Source organism: Prunus mume, linkage group LG6, assembly GCF_029339155.1.
Source record: "Prunus mume cultivar Tortuosa linkage group LG6, ASM2933915v1, whole genome shotgun sequence".
Taxonomy (NCBI): Eukaryota; Viridiplantae; Streptophyta; class Magnoliopsida; order Rosales; family Rosaceae; genus Prunus; species Prunus mume.
The window spans coordinates 17,090,526-17,106,027 of NC_142703.1; the positions used below are offsets into that span (position 1 = coordinate 17,090,526).

General features: G+C 37.2%; 1 protein-coding gene and 1 pseudogene across 1 annotated transcript; both read right to left on the minus strand.

Moving 5' to 3' along the window:
* Positions 1-1,086: 1,086 nt before the first annotated feature.
* Positions 1,087-4,488, minus strand: LOC103335563 (pre-mRNA-splicing factor ATP-dependent RNA helicase DEAH1 pseudogene; annotated as a pseudogene).
* A 115-nt stretch (positions 4,489-4,603) lies between these two features.
* On the minus strand, positions 4,604-12,984 carry LOC103335541 (protein CASP). The gene is made up of 19 exons (XM_008238556.2): positions 12,697-12,984; positions 12,047-12,157; positions 11,627-11,804; positions 10,785-10,934; positions 10,206-10,294; positions 9,975-10,084; positions 9,732-9,826; positions 9,413-9,468; positions 8,416-8,581; positions 8,120-8,212; positions 7,289-7,417; positions 7,039-7,158; positions 6,669-6,749; positions 5,834-5,941; positions 5,575-5,718; positions 5,354-5,455; positions 5,144-5,223; positions 4,871-4,963; positions 4,604-4,774 (listed from the first exon to the last, which is right to left on the minus strand). The coding sequence occupies exons 4-19, from the start codon at positions 10,887-10,889 to the stop codon at positions 4,714-4,716; spliced, it is 1,632 nt and encodes a 543-aa protein (XP_008236778.2). The 5' UTR covers positions 10,890-10,934; positions 11,627-11,804; positions 12,047-12,157; positions 12,697-12,984; the 3' UTR covers positions 4,604-4,713.
* Positions 12,985-15,502: the final 2,518 nt, after the last annotated feature.

The window sequence follows — 15,502 nt, forward strand, 5'->3', positions numbered from 1 at the left end:
AACACATATTCACACCTATCACTTTCGAAATGGAAGAATCACGGTTTTACTCTAAGGAATACGGCACGGCTTCTCCCCTTCCACTCAAACTAACTAATTTTTCAGGGTTTAGGGAACAAAGTTACCTTCAACTGTCATTAAGCCGAATTCCAAACCAATTTAGCTATGTTTCTTAGCACTATGGGTTTTTGTGTTCAAACTTCAACCTCTTGGGTGTTTTGCTGGGTATTAATTTTGGGTTTGGGTTTCATCGACTCTATTGTAAGTTAGGGGGGAAATTTGATCTCAACAGTCTTTATGGATCTAACGGCTAAATTTTGTGTCCTCATTTATTGCATTAAAATATAGTTCCTCAAGAGAGAAATTTTTTGGCTTGGTGGCTGGCTAAGTGGGCCACCTTGGAATTAAGTTTTCCAAACACTGGGCTGCGTAACCTAAGCTGAAGCCCAAGAAGTAACCGAAGCAATCAACAGGCCACTCCGGATTGGTCCCATGGCTATGGTGGACGCTACAGACCTAGGAGACCTAGCTGGGAAGTGCAATTTGGGAATTTCCTATCTGCAAGGTTTGATTTTCCATGTTTATTTTTTGAGATATTTAGTGATATACACATTCTTAGCACTAATATTATAGATAAACCATACACCATTGAATTTCTATAAACAAGCCCAAAAAAAACCCAAAAAATGACATGTGGCATTATTGAATTTAATATTGATTATTAAATTATTTTAATGCCATATTGAGTATTTTGGGTATTTTTATGAGATTTTGAGAGTTGTGCTTGTTTTAAGAAATTTATGATAGTTTTGTAATTTATAAGAAGTTAAAGCATCTTTGTTATGTTGTAAATGAGCTTTGGGTGTGTTTATAAAGTTCATTTCATATGAAGTATTTTTATAATTTGGGCCCTCATATTGGGTATAATAGTGAATCTCCCTTATTTTTTTAGTGAATTTAGTGTTGATCATAATCCTCAGACTTATCTTATCTAATGGATGGCATTCTCCATGCTGCACAAAGACACAACAGAATTATGTATTCTCACTCATGCAAAATTAAATGGAGATGTACATATATAAAAATAATTTCAGAAAAAACTCATATGCCTAATCATACACATATGCTGTAATCAACAAGACTAGGAATTTGCTTTGAAGTGCTTGTACGCCCTTTTCCACGAGGCATCTTCTTTGAAGTTGAGTAATCCTCCTCAACGACGCCGTTCAACTGGTAATAATGTGGAGCTATTTCAACCAACCATTCCGGCTTTATCTCTGTGACCTGCCTCATATATTCCTTGGTAGTCAGTACCAGTTCATGGTACAAAACACATCTAGGAAGCACATGATGTTCCAATGCCATAATCCCTGAGCTGGGGTGTATATGGGCAGTGTGCGGATGTTTGATTGTTCTATAAGACCCATTCTTCTGCAGCCTTGCACAATGAGGGAAGAATCCTGATGTAACGGCCTTCTTTATAGCCTCTAAATCATTTGAGCTACTGAGCTTGATCTCAACCCTCTCCAAGAGGCGCTCGAGTTGATCACGGATGTCTCTTGCTCTTTTCATGCTCCTAACTTGTATATAGTTTTCGTAACACCATTGCGTCGAGTAATTTGCCTCTTTCCATGCATTGTAAACCTTAAGCAATGCAATGTGATCTCCCACATTCCCACTGTGAAACCTCAACCTTGCAGTGTCAGCATGTACTTGTTTGTCTTTTGGACGATAGAAGATTGAACTACCGGTGGAAAGCATGGCAGCAATGGAGATTACCTCATCTGAGCACTTGTACTTGTCCGAGGCAACGATCATTTTAGATAGCATTGGATCAACAGGGAACTCCGCCATCCGTCTACCAACTTTAGTTAGCTCCCCTACTTTGTTTAATGCACCGAGTGCAAACAACAATTCCAGGGCTTTTAGTAATGCTTCACAAGGTGGAGGGTCCATGAACTCGAAATTCACCAAGTCATGAATGCCGAGGCTCTTGAGCGTGAGAACAACATTGGCGAGGTTAGTCCGCTGCACTTCCGGAACTGTGGTATCATCTAAATCACTGTCATAGTTGTAACTAGTGTATAACCGGAAGCACTTCCCGTGGCCTGTTCGACCAGCCCGACCTGCCCTTTGCATGGAGGATGCCTTTGAGATCGGGGTGACTTGCAGTGACTCCATCCCACTCCTCGGATTATAAGATTTCATCTTGCTGAAGCCGGGGTCAATGACATATTTGATCCCATCAATAGTTAGAGAGGTCTCTGCAATATTTGTAGCAAGGACAACTTTTCTAGCCCCTTCCGGTGCGGGCTCAAAGATTTTAGCCTGCAGCTCCGTAGGCAGGTTTGCATATATGGGACAGATTATAAGCTCACTAATTTTCGTCCCTAACCCCCTTGTCCTGTGTTTTAATATCTCCTCCGCGGTTTCGATTTCTTCCTGACCAGTGAGAAAAACCAATATGTCCCCAGGCGGTTGTGTCACGTGTACTTGAAGTGCAGCCACAATTGCTGCATCTAGGTAATCAGCCTGCGGTGCTTCCATGTAGTGTATATCAACCGGATACCGTCTCCCAGGGATTCTTAAAATCTTGGCGGAATCAAAGAAGTCACTGAACGTCTCAGCATCGAGAGTAGCACTTGAAATGATCAGTTTAAGATCAGGTCTGTATCGTGCAATGTCCTTGAGCAATCCTAACAAAACATCCGTTGACAGTGTTCTCTCGTGAGCCTCGTCCACCATCACCACACTGTAGCTTGCCAAATCTGGCTCAACAAGGAATTCTCGCAGCAGCATTCCATCTGTCATGTATTTCAGAACAGTCTTCTCCGAGGTGCAATCCTCGAAACGGATGGAATAACCGACGTCATGCCCAAGCTTGACACCCATCTCTTGAGAAACCCTGGCAGCAACGCTCATAGCAGCAATTCGCCGTGGTTGTGTGCACCCGATCTTCTTTCCTCCCTTCGTGTACCCGGCCTCGTGTAGATATTGAGGTATCTGTGTAGTTTTTCCAGATCCAGTTTCGCCAACAATAATAAGAACCTGATTTTTTTCAACATCTTGGAGCAACCTCTCACGAAATGAGTAGATAGGTAATGTTTTCCTCTCCTCCCGCAGCTTATCCAACTGATGGGATGGTTGCCCTTTCCCGACATCAACATTACCGTTAGCAATCATCTGATCACCCTCCAGTAGTACTGACGCCTTGACAAATTCAATCTGGTCTTCAAATACAAAATCATACTCCTCATCACATTTTCGCCTTTTGTTTTTCGAACCAAACTTCAATGTTGCCTTCCCAATTTGCTGATCCTCCCAAGCTTTCTGTTCTGCAAAAGGGTTCGATTTTTTATCCCGGCCATTCAGGTCATCATCCCAGCAACGTTGTAAAGCCACCGAGAATCGCTTCTCCTGATTAACACCGCCCTCATGATCGTCATAGGGTTCCGGAATCCTGTAGTACCTATCATGATCATGATCATGATGAGTAGCAGCCTCATGCTTCGTCGCAAGCTCATATATTTTCTTCTCGTAACTTAATCGATTGTATTCCGCTTCAGTAAGCTTAACGCCTTTATACAAGTACTCCCCATCTTCTATAGATTCTCCAAGCTCCTTTAATTTATTTGCCTCTCTTTTCTTTAAATATTCTTGTCTTGAAACTTTTCTTAAAGTTTCAACGTCGACAACAATATTGCTTCTCCGAGTGGTAAAAGCCTGCTTTTGCTCTGATAGCTTTCGCGTTGCTGCTGCGTCCCGCTCCCTTATATTACGGTCCAATTGCTCCCTCTCTCTTTGATCACGCAATCTCTCTTGTTCAGACTCTGAACCACCATCATCATCATTTTCTTCATCATGTGGGGAAGTTGGTTGTCGTTTAACCCCTCTCTCTTTCTCTCTTCTGTTTTGTGCAGTCTCATCTTCATCATCTTCTCGACTCAAAACCTTCTTCCTGAACTGTTTCCCCATCTCCAATCCGATTGAAGTTAACCACCGATGGGATTAGTGTTTAGGTTTCTGGAAACCTGTTCTGGCAGAACTAGCTAGTGAAGTTTTTATTGGAATATGCACGCAAAAAACCACACGTTTAAGGATGGCCAGCCAAAACTGTATGCTTCACACATTTTCTTGGAGAGGACTTTATAATATTTATATAGGCAACTGACTGACATAGAGGATTTCCTAAACCAAGTAGGATTTCAAACCAAGTAGGATTTCCTAAAAACCAAATAGGATTTCAAGCAGGCTTTATACAGGCAACTTACCGAAACCGTTTTTGACACGGAATAGGGTTTCCTAAACCAAGTAGGATTTCAAACAGGCTTATTAACTGAAACCCTTTTTGACACGGGCTAGGATTTCCTACACCAAGTAGGATTTCAAAAAGGCGTTTCAGGGTTCATTCTCTTTATTAGCTTTAAATATTGTTAGTCTATAGTTTGTGACCTAAACTCGTGGCACGTTTTTACCAATTGCAACTACCGTAGGTTACAGATAAGTTACTACTTTTGGTCACATGATAAATGTTTTCAATAAATTACGTATTGGGATGAAAATTTTCCAGTATATCTCTCACGGTACCCCCCAAAAAAATAAATTAAACGAAAATCCCAATATCGTTATAATCAAATCTGGAGGAAACATAAAGAATACCATAATGTTTGGTAAATTTTTGGTCGGTTTATATACATATTTTGTCATGTAATTCTAGAGCGCATGTGGGAGGTTCAGTTGTTTATCGCCAATAATTACATCCTCCTGACCATTGCTGCAAAAAAAATAAAAATAAAAAAATAATAAATAATTCAAGGGGTGAGAAAGCTAACCATAAAAACTGCTACAAAATCAACGGATAGTTCAATACCTAAGATAGCTCAGAGCTGACATTCGGTAGAGACAGGTGAACACCAGTATATGCAACCCAATAGTGTAGAAAAATGCGAAAGTCCGAGCATACCTGCATGATAATTCTCCTCAGTAAATTAACTTGAAATATGTTTGTATTTAGAGACGAAAAACACTTTGAACAGTTATTTTATTAGCACCCAAAAATGGTTTGGACACACCCCCTTTCCAATATAAATTATTTTTATGAGGCACATTCCGAGTAATTGAGAATAACATAATGCGATCTTACTTGTTGCCAAGAAGAAAACGTCCGCTGCTAAGTGTAATTCTATCCCTGAAACCCAACTCCTTGTACCTCTGATCCCTTTCCTGTTACGAGTAAATTAAGTTTAATATATGATATCTAACAAATAAAGGAAAGTAAAAAAGAATAAATTCCAGGATGAAAGCATCTTTGATAACAAACGTATAATTTCACCAAAAAGTAAAAATTAGCAACCTTTTTCGAGAAGGCTGCAAAAGGATTTATGTCATCCTCATATATCTTCTTGTATTTGGATTCAACATCTGAGGAGAAACCACTTTCAAGATCCTCTGCAGGCTGAAATTACCACAAAAAGGAACAGAATATATTAAGGAGCTAAAAGCACTCTGACCAAAAAAGTGAAAAAGGTACTAAAAGCACATAATGGGATGAAAATAGCAACATATGTAGAGTACCTTTTTTGATCCTCTAGAAACTACTTTTTCAAGACTGTAATCCTGAACATAACGAATCTTTCCATAGAGTTTAACATTATCAGCTTTTGTCTTTTCCAGTTCTGCTGTTAACGCTCCTATCCTTTCCTTCAACTGCCTTATTTCCTAATACAACAAAATCAGTCAGCACAGTCAAATGATTGGACCAGTAATCTAGCCATATGATATGGCAGATTAAAAAACTAAAGCAATTATGGATGTTTGAAAGTAAACAACATACTTCTTCTGTCTCTCTCAAGCGTGTCCTGAATCGATCTCGCTGGTTACAGATAACCTTAAGCATTGAGCTTTGATCTTGGTCCGAGGAAACGTGCTTTTGATCTGCATTCTGATTCAGAAAGGCTATTAGATCTAGAATAAGATAAATTAATGTGAAACCAAATGATTACTTAACCAAAGCGAGTAATATGGAATTTATAGTACATGTCAAGATCTATCACTTAACTACAAATTAGCAATTAGCACAGAAAGTTCACAAGTATATTAATCAAAAATATGTTACATATTTTGACGATTAAATTGTCAAAAGGCTCGAAACCAAATAGGCTGGGTACCAGTGATATAATAATTGTGAACAAATTTGACAATCATCACCAAAGTTATTAACTGAATATACCAAAGCACTGGCATGCAGTCTAAAACCTGCCAAAACTTACTGCACAGGTTGCTGAAGTGATCCACAGGCATCAGCATGCGTTGGACATACTCTCGAATTTTCAAAAACCAAAAAGACAAAACTTGATATATTTTGCTAAGAATGCATGATATGCTTCAATGAGGACTACCCAATAACAATACAATTAACTAGGTGATTTCAAACTTTCTTACACCTTAACATCATGATATCTCCCAGGAATAAAAATCTTTGATTGAGGACTAATACTAACAAAGCAGCCAGGAAGGAAAGAGAATGCATACATTATTGCAGCAAAGAAGTATATTTTCGAAATTATTGACCTTAAGACTGATGGACTTTTATGTGGAGAAAAATATTTGTCAAAAATTAGAGAAACGGAGATATGTAGAGGGGAGGCAGGGAGACAGATGAGGGGTACCTCAGACACCTCAGTGCTCCTAGCCTCTGAAAGATCCCAGTCATCAAATAGGCTTCCTTTCTTATCCTTGGAACTATAGCCCTGCATTAGAAAGGGAAAAGTAAAAATTTAGGGAATCGTGGGGGCAACTAGCATACATAGTTATGCATCATATGATGGTTGCACATATGTGCATGAGAGTTTGAATGCGTTTATGCCAATACCTAACTCATTACATATTTATAAAATCTAAAGTAACTCCATTTGTCAAAATTGTAACTGGAAAAAAAAAAAAAAAAGTCAAATATATCCATATACTTTATATAGTTCATATCATGGAAGCCAAAAGTAACACACTCATTCAGACCCCCAATGAGCCATTGATCCCCACCTTCAGTATGTCATCCTCCAACTTTTGGATTAACTTTTGTTGTTCATTAACCTTTACTGTAAGTTCTGCTGTCTTGCTATCAGCTTTTTCCAGCAACGATGCTTTCTCCGAAAGTTTGACCTGAAAGCAGCACAATAAAATATACATCAGACAAAATGACAGATTAGTAATAGAATACGTATCAATATCTGACAAGAGCTAGACAGTAATCCAATCAAATGCGTCTGCATGTGCATGCATGTCTTCATACTTTCAACTGTGTGACTTCATGCTCCATTTTCCGGTTTTTATCAAGAAGAAGAGACTCCATTTTGCTCATCTCTTCCCCGCTTGTGGCTACTTCCCAATCTTCAGCCTCAATGGAATTATAACCCACAGCCTACAAATATAATAATGTGAAGTTAAAGAGAGATTAACAGAACACTGTTGGGGTACCAGGAAAATAAGAACAATGCTTCAAAATAACAAGGAATTCTATGGAAGAAAAGAAGATAAGTGAGAACAAATAAACAATACAAACCCGGAGATAAATAGAAGAGAATAAAATTAAGATGGACAAGAACAAAGCAGAAAATATATATATATATATATATATATATAGACCACTGATGTAAGCATTTAAAATAATCATTGATAGAGAACTTGATTTATTCAAGTAAAATACATATCTTATACATCATGGTTGGACTAAAGTATTAGTGTACTCAGTAATGCCAATTACCATTTCAATTTACCAACATGACCCCAATCATTCCGGCCTATTTTCACAGGAGTCCCATACATGGATTCCCATTGTAGACTGATAGACAACATACTTGAAACAGTAACAGTGACGGTACATCGTAGTGAATTTATTCCAGTCATCATGCAAAGTGAATGCAATTTGACAATAAGAAATAGTAATTAGTTTCCTACCAACTATGTCCTTCTAATTTCTCCAAACAGAAAAGAAAACAAGTACAAGAAAAAAAACTAAACAATAAAAGAACTAAAAAAAACTTTCAATAACACTCATGAAACTGAAGCTAAATTTATAACAGGCAACTTCTGAGATAAAGAATGTAGAGAAAGATGGCATTACCTGCAAAATTTTCACCTTTTTACGCAAATCATCAACCAGTTTTGTTGTTGGCCTGCCCTGAAGCTCTTTCTTCATCTCCTCGAGAGCAGCTTCCTTAATTAAAAGGCATGAATTAGAGGAAAAGAGAAGACATTAAAATAAACTGTGGTACAGAAGAGGAGCTGGGAGCTCAATTATATAACACAGGTCATCAGATGAGAAGGTGGCGACTGCATGACTTCAGTTTCTGGAGCATCATAGAACTACAAAGCAAGACTAGGATCTTTCAGTGAGGTGAAGCAATAAAATTAGTATACCTTTTCAATGAGCAATGCGTTCAACTTCTTGATCTCGTTCAGGTGTTCCTCTCTTTCATTTGATAATGTTGTTTCAATATTGTGCAGTTCCATGTTGAGTTCGGCGATGATCTTCTCTTTGGCAATTAAAGAATTCTCAAGGATGCTATTTGAATCTGAAGTATCACTGTAGCACAGCAATAAACTTAAGATATAAAAAGATAACCCAAAGACAAAAGAACCAATCTATACAAAAGCTTAATCTCAATGGAGGAACAGAATACTATAGATACATCAAATATCTATAATCCCACTTATAGAGCAGGGTAAAAACCCAAAATCCGACACTATGGCAATAGGATGCCAAAAAGTCACGAAACATGTTACTAGAATATAAGTCCACCCTAACTGGTACCAAGGGCTGTTCTAATAAAGCAATTCAAGACGACACCCTCTCATTAAACTTTAACATCCGACAAGCTCAAGGATGAAGGGAGGTTACCCAAGTGAAGATCACAAACATTCATCTAAACTTTTCCTATACAGATGGCTGATAAGTTTCTCTTCTAAAATTTTCAAGTATATACTATCCACTGGACTAGTGGATTGCAATTTGCGACTAACATACTTGTGGTAAAGGATTGATGCATACAAAGAATGAACGAGAGAATATAGCAGAGACTCATTCAATCAGTTACTTCCATCACTAGAATATTGGAAGAAGTTCTTTTCTATTTGTTTTTTTTTCTTTTAATAAGTTCTTAATTCTACGAATACTATGCTTAGTTTGTTAGAGCAGCAATATATTTGACATAGAATAGAATTCATGGAATCTTTGCAATAAAATAACAAACATTATGTATTTTTAAGATTAAAAATTCCAAATTTCTAAGGCAGGGCCTTTGTATTTTCGTTGTTCATGGAATAAAATAACTATCATCTGAAAGACAACGAAAATAAATTGAAACCATAGTCTCCGGGGAAATAGAAGTACACATAAGACTCTGAAGTACCTCACCTGTTCTTATTTTCAGTGTCTTCATTTGCTGTGTCTAATTTGGAGCGCAGAAGTCCCTGCAAAATGTTCAATGAAAAATGGGGCTTCAACAATGAAGAACCATTTACTGCAAGAAGCAAAATCAAGAAATTGAATAAACAATGATTGTGGCAGCCTGGACCTTAACAAACAATGAAAATTCACAACGTATGATCTATTTGCATAAATGAGTATGAAACTACAATGCAACAGCTATAAATAAAGAATGTACAATGAATGTTGAAAGTGGATTATGAACAACTCATCTTGTAACATAAAAACTTTTGGGTTTCGCACACACCTTCTCCCTCTCAAGACTAAGAAGCCGTGTCTGGGCCCGTTCAACTTCATCCATCAGAAGATTGACCTCAGATTGCTTGGTTGCCCTCTCTTCATCTGAAATCAGTAGACAAAACATGATGTGCTTCAATAAAATTTATCATATTTGCTTGAGAGATAGATGACTTCTAAAATATGATATCAGAGGATCTTGCGAATGTATTAAAGATGTTCTAGAGAAGAAATCAGGAAATTTGGCACTCACCAGATTGAGCACGAAGCTCGAACAATTGACTTTGAGCAAGCTCATGTAATTTCTGCATATTGAAAACACTGTCTTTAGCTTGTCGTAATTGATCTTGCAACAATTGCTCTCTGTATAAAGTGAAGTTTCAATAAGACATCAAAAGACACAAAACAAAACCATTCAGAGATATCATGTAGAATTTCCCTGACATCATTCAAATAAATCTGGCTATAAGACAGGAATTGTTACCTTTCTTTTAGGACCTCAAGCATTTTCTGGTTCTCTTCTGCAAAACTGCGTTGCTTGATCTCCACAATTTCTTTAACTTTATCCTCCATCTGACAGCATATGAGAAAGTTCACTCATTACAAAGAGATATGACCACTGATTAAAGAGTGTATATTTGTTCTGCTCTAAATTTCCAATATGGCCAAATACTCCTACAATTACATTTTAATTATTATAACAAAGTAACATAATGATATTCATAAAAAAAAAAAAAAAAAATTGGAAAGAACTAACTACAAGAGCACATGGCATGATAAATGAAGGTAATGATCATTTGCATTTAAAAAAACTGTTTACATGATTACAATTTTACATCCACCTTTAACTAAGAGATACCTCACCAAAGAGAGAGCCTGGAAGAAACCATTTATCAACCCAATTCATTTGTCTAACTTGAGATGGAGTGATGCTATTAGTAAATACTTTGCATTACCAATAAAAAAATTCAGTTGCCATATTGAGAAATTGAAAGTTTCAAACCACCTCAAAAGATATAGTGGTGTTTTTTAATTTAGAAAATTAATATTAAACATAGCCCACCTGTTGCTCTAACTGACGGTTGCGCTCTTCAAGTCTTCTTATTGTTGCCTGTTGATTCTTTAAATGAGTTGCTTCTGTCCTGAATTCTTCAAGCTCTACTTTCATTTTCCTATTCTCAGATTCTAATTCAGACAATTTCAGATCTTGCTCCTGCAGGAGATGAGATACAAGTTTACTAATGAAACATACAGACACAGCACACAGCTAAAGAGCAGAGTACACACAAGAGATACAACATGGAGTCAACAAATGATGCAGGATTTTGATCATAGAACTTTTCCAGTTCATTTATATGAACAAGCAACCACTGAAAATTTCCTCAAACAACACTAATAAATGAATGATATTTCAACTGGATTCACAACTGTAATCATACACTTGCATTTGAGAGTTATGGGATTATATTTAAAGCCAAAATCTTGCTCTTTTAATCCCCAAATCTTTTGTTGATGAAATTACACTCATACCCATCATCAATTTTTAACTTTCAATCAAGTTTAAATAGAAAAACAACCCACCACCATGATGCCCTGCAATTGCCATAGAGCTGGCCAAGCACTGAAATATCCTGAGGTAGGGGGAAAGTTTTTTTCCCCTCAATTGTTTGGAGGGAAAAATTGGATTTCAAAATTTACCAAAGACATAAGTGTAAAGAGCAATTTTTTTGGTTCAAAGAGAATCACCTAAGTTATTTAATTCATGCATATAATGCTTAACATCATTGAAGTTCATTCGCATTAATGTATAAGGATCAAAGGATGCACCAACTCAAGGTTGATATTTCAAGAAAATATTAAAAACTAGCTGCCATGGAAAGCTAAATGAAGTATTCTGGCACTTACAGCACTTGAAGCAAGAGCCAGATAAGGATCTGGAGCCTCATAAAGTTTTTGATAGATGTTAAGAAAAGCATTCTCCCCAAACTTTGCTCTCTTGGTCAGATTATCAACTTCTTCTTGGTAACCTCTAAGTAAAGAGTTAAAAAGATTTAGCTTTTCCTCTGGGAAGCTTTCTTGAAATCTGTCAGCAAAACAATTTGTAAATTAACAAATATGTTTTATCATGCAAAATGAGATGGAACAATTAAATCACAGAAAAAAGGCCTCTACAAGGTACCCAAGATCTCCACTTTCAAGAAGTAATTCAGGCTGGCCCAGGGAGAGGTAGTCCTCTTCCCTCACTAGACCAACTACTATTAGAGAAATCCCTTCAATGTAAACAAAGTACATTTAGTCTGATCATGAGAATATAAAACGGCATACCTCTAGTGCTCTCTGCAAGCTTCCGCCTATTCTTCTGGCTGTTTTCTTGATTTTCAGCTATCCTGAGCCCTTGCTCATCCAGTACACTTTTTTCCTTCTCCAAATCAAATTCTGTCAATGAAAAACAAAATCAGCCATTATTAAATACTTTTTAGAATGATGTTCCTGTTTCATTCATTACGCAACCCAAAACCTAGGTCGTCACAGTGGTCAGTCCATGAGGCATCATCTATGAATACTTTTTATTCCCATTATGCAAATTTCAAGCCCTTCTGCAATTTCTTATGAATAAACTCATTCCACTCTCACTACTATTATGTGATTTAGTTAACTTTTACTCCAATACTTAATAATTGTACACAAAACGCGATAAAGCCCAATAATATTAGTTAATGGCATCATTGCTGTAAATATGAACAAATTGTGTGCGATCCAAATGAAGCATAAATCAAAGCTAGTTTGTTACTACTATTTCTAGTAACATAGAATCCAATCAATAACATTTAGACGTGACGATACAAAAGCAAATTGCAGAGCTACATGAAGAAAAAAGTTGTGGATGCTACCATTCTCATATTCTTCAAGCAAAACAACAACTCAAGGCTTCAACTGAAAGCATAAACTAAAGCTATCACCAAATTGAAAGATACCTTTCCAGAAATTGGAGACGACGGAGATGGGGGAAGAGGAGGAGCTCGACTTGTCTCGGTCGGATCCGCCTTGCGGAGACTCCATTTGCACGGACTCGGATCTTTACGTCCTGAAACGGCACGTCGTTCTCTGGGCTCGCAATTCAGTGAGGTACAATTAACGGAATGAGAGATCGAAATGGAAGAGAGATGGATCTGAGAAAAACAGAGCTTTGGATTTTGGTTATTTAATGGCTTCTCATCTGGCAATGCGTTGCTCGCGACTTGAAAGTGAAGCAAATGCCTTTCATTAATTAAGAAAAAAGAAAAAGAAAAAAGAAAGTGAGCCAAATGGCTTTTGGTTGGGTCAATGGAGAAATTTTAATTGGGCCTGAAGTAATTTTTTTGGTCAAAGATTGGGCCTGGAGTTGGCTCAATAGAGAAGTGACCGGCATACTCTGGGCAACTTATCGTGAAAATTTATATTTGTCGTGTCTTGTGGTGGCGTGAATTTTTTTTCTTTCCAATACATAATTTATATTTGTATTGCAAAACTGAGTAAATTTAATTGACAATAGTTGTCTATAAATGGCAAATTTATATTTTGGGTGTTTTAGTGAAACTCCCTAAGACAATAGATAAATGGCAATGCAAGGACTCAACTTTCAAAATGAAAAATACTTGTTAGTTTTTTTTTTTTTTTTGGGGCAAAACTTCCTTACAACTCCTAGAATTTCATATTGTGTTGCACAAGGCCCCAGTTTTAGGAGGGCTCCTAATATTTTTTTACTTGTTTTATCATATATATTATTTTATTATTATTGTATTATATATTTGTGGATTAATCATTTTATTAGTCCCTGAATTTAGACTTGAATTGCATTTAAGTTCCTTAATTTCCAAAATCATTCATGTGGTCCTTCAACTTCAATTTCGTTAAAACAAATGGTCATACCATCAATTTTGTTAACTTTTTTGTTAAATATAGGGGCAAAATGGTATTTTTGTATTAAATTTATTAAAATATGAATAAAAAATTAAAATTAAACTCTCTCTCCTCCTATATCCCGATTTCTACTCCCTCAAACTTGAATTTTCTTTTCTTTTCTTTTTTTGATATTTTTTTCTTTTATTGTTGTAGGGGACTTTTCCTCCAGTAGCGCAAATGGGTTGAAATCTTTGTAAAAGATGATGAAATTGTCCCCTTTGCCTGAGTTCGAAAATTAAGCCTCAAAATACCTCGAAAGGGCAGTAGAGCCTTAGGAAGTATTTTGGTTACCTTCACCAATCAAAATAATAGCAGTTTACAGGTAATTTCTTCATACTTACAGATAAACTCTCAAGCTCAGCGTGAGTGGCATGTGGCATGAGAGCAAAATCAACATGAGTTTAGCACTAAGAGAAAATTTAGGCTTGCTTTGAGGGTTAGGGTAAAGAATGAGAAGTTTTATAAGAGATTTGGCTAAGAAAGGGAAAATGAAGAGCAGAGTTCTTTCGGCAGCTGCCAGAAGAGCAAAATGGAGAAGAAGATTAACAGTGCACGAGATTGCTGGGTTTTGTAAGTTAGAGAGAAAGCTTGCTCTCTGGGTCTGAGTTGTGGCTAATTGTGAAGTATTTGGTGGTTTGGGTAAGTTTCCAACAGCTTGACAAAAGCTATGTCAGACTCTAGAATGGCATGGAAAAATGGAAAGTGGGAGGAGATGGAGGAATAGGGCACGAAATTGCAGAGATTTCATGGTGAGAGATGAAGCTTGCTCTCTAGATGTGGGTTGCTTCCGTTAGGTAGAAAAGGCCTCAATTTATAGCCGTTGAAAGCTGACATTTTCCAAGAAACCCTAATGGTTTCCATCCCATTTTGTCAAGTCTTTCCCTTCCTTTCTCCCTTCATCCCTTCAATCATCCTTTTTTGGTGAAATCTTCTCTGCCCATTTGCACAAAATCATGGATTTTTTGGAGCTCAAGACCACCTTTTCCGCAATTGTTTCACACTCCTATTTTCAGCCATCTTTCTTCCTTCTTTTCTCTCCTCTTCCAAGGCTAGGTCTGATGAGGGAAGGAATTGAATATACATGCTGGTTCAAAGGGTGCTTCTGGCAGCTCGCAGGCTAATATTCTTTGGTATTTTGAATGTTTCTTGCTTGGAATATGCTCCCTCCATGTGTTGTAACTTCTAGCAGCATTATTTAATGAACCTCCAGACCTCCCATTCGTGACTTTTGTTTCTCCAGCTAGGTGTTGGTGCCTTTGTAGCTTATTATGATAGTTGTATGGGCTAAGATGGTTTATCAAGCATATGGGCTATCTAAAACGTTTGGGCTTTTTGGTTGAGTTAATAGACTATTTTGATTGGGCTTATTTTTGGTTGGGTTTTTTTGGTTAGGTTATTTTGCTTGGGCTATTACTTTCTCTCTTGTGCTCACCTATGTTTGGGCCAAGAAATGAGCAGTCTTGAGGCTCCCAAGAACCCGAGACTTTCCATTTATCGGCCCATCAATGGGCCTCATATTGATTTATTACAATCCATACCACAACCCACTCAAGTAAGCCTCCGGCATTCGAGTGGCTTGGGCCCACTTAGGCTTGTAGAATGGTTGGGTGTGTAATAATGATTTCCTACTTGGCATGGCATGTCGCTTGGCATGGCATATCGCTTGGCGTGCTTTCAATTATTATGTCCGAAGGGATAATTAGCATGAATTTGCAAAGATAATGCATTTTATAATCTTAATCTCGATTCCTAATATGATGAATTATTTATTTGGCATGGCGCGTGTGGTATGACTCGCATATGACGAGCCTTCGTGTACTCAAATATGTGACTTTTCTT

Bases quoted from the DNA above. Each gene is read 5' to 3' on its own strand.
- LOC103335541 (XM_008238556.2), bottom strand. From the start codon at position 10,889: ATGAAAGTAGAGCTTGAAGAATTCAGGACAGAAGCAACTCATTTAAAG. The intron at 9,827-9,974 runs GTGAGTGCCAAA...TACTGATTTCAG, and splicing joins CGAGCTTCGTGCTCAATCTG to ATGAAGAGAGGGCAACCAAG. The intron at 4,964-5,143 runs GTAAGATCGCAT...ATTATCATGCAG, and splicing joins CGTTTTCTTCTTGGCAACAA to GTATGCTCGGACTTTCGCAT.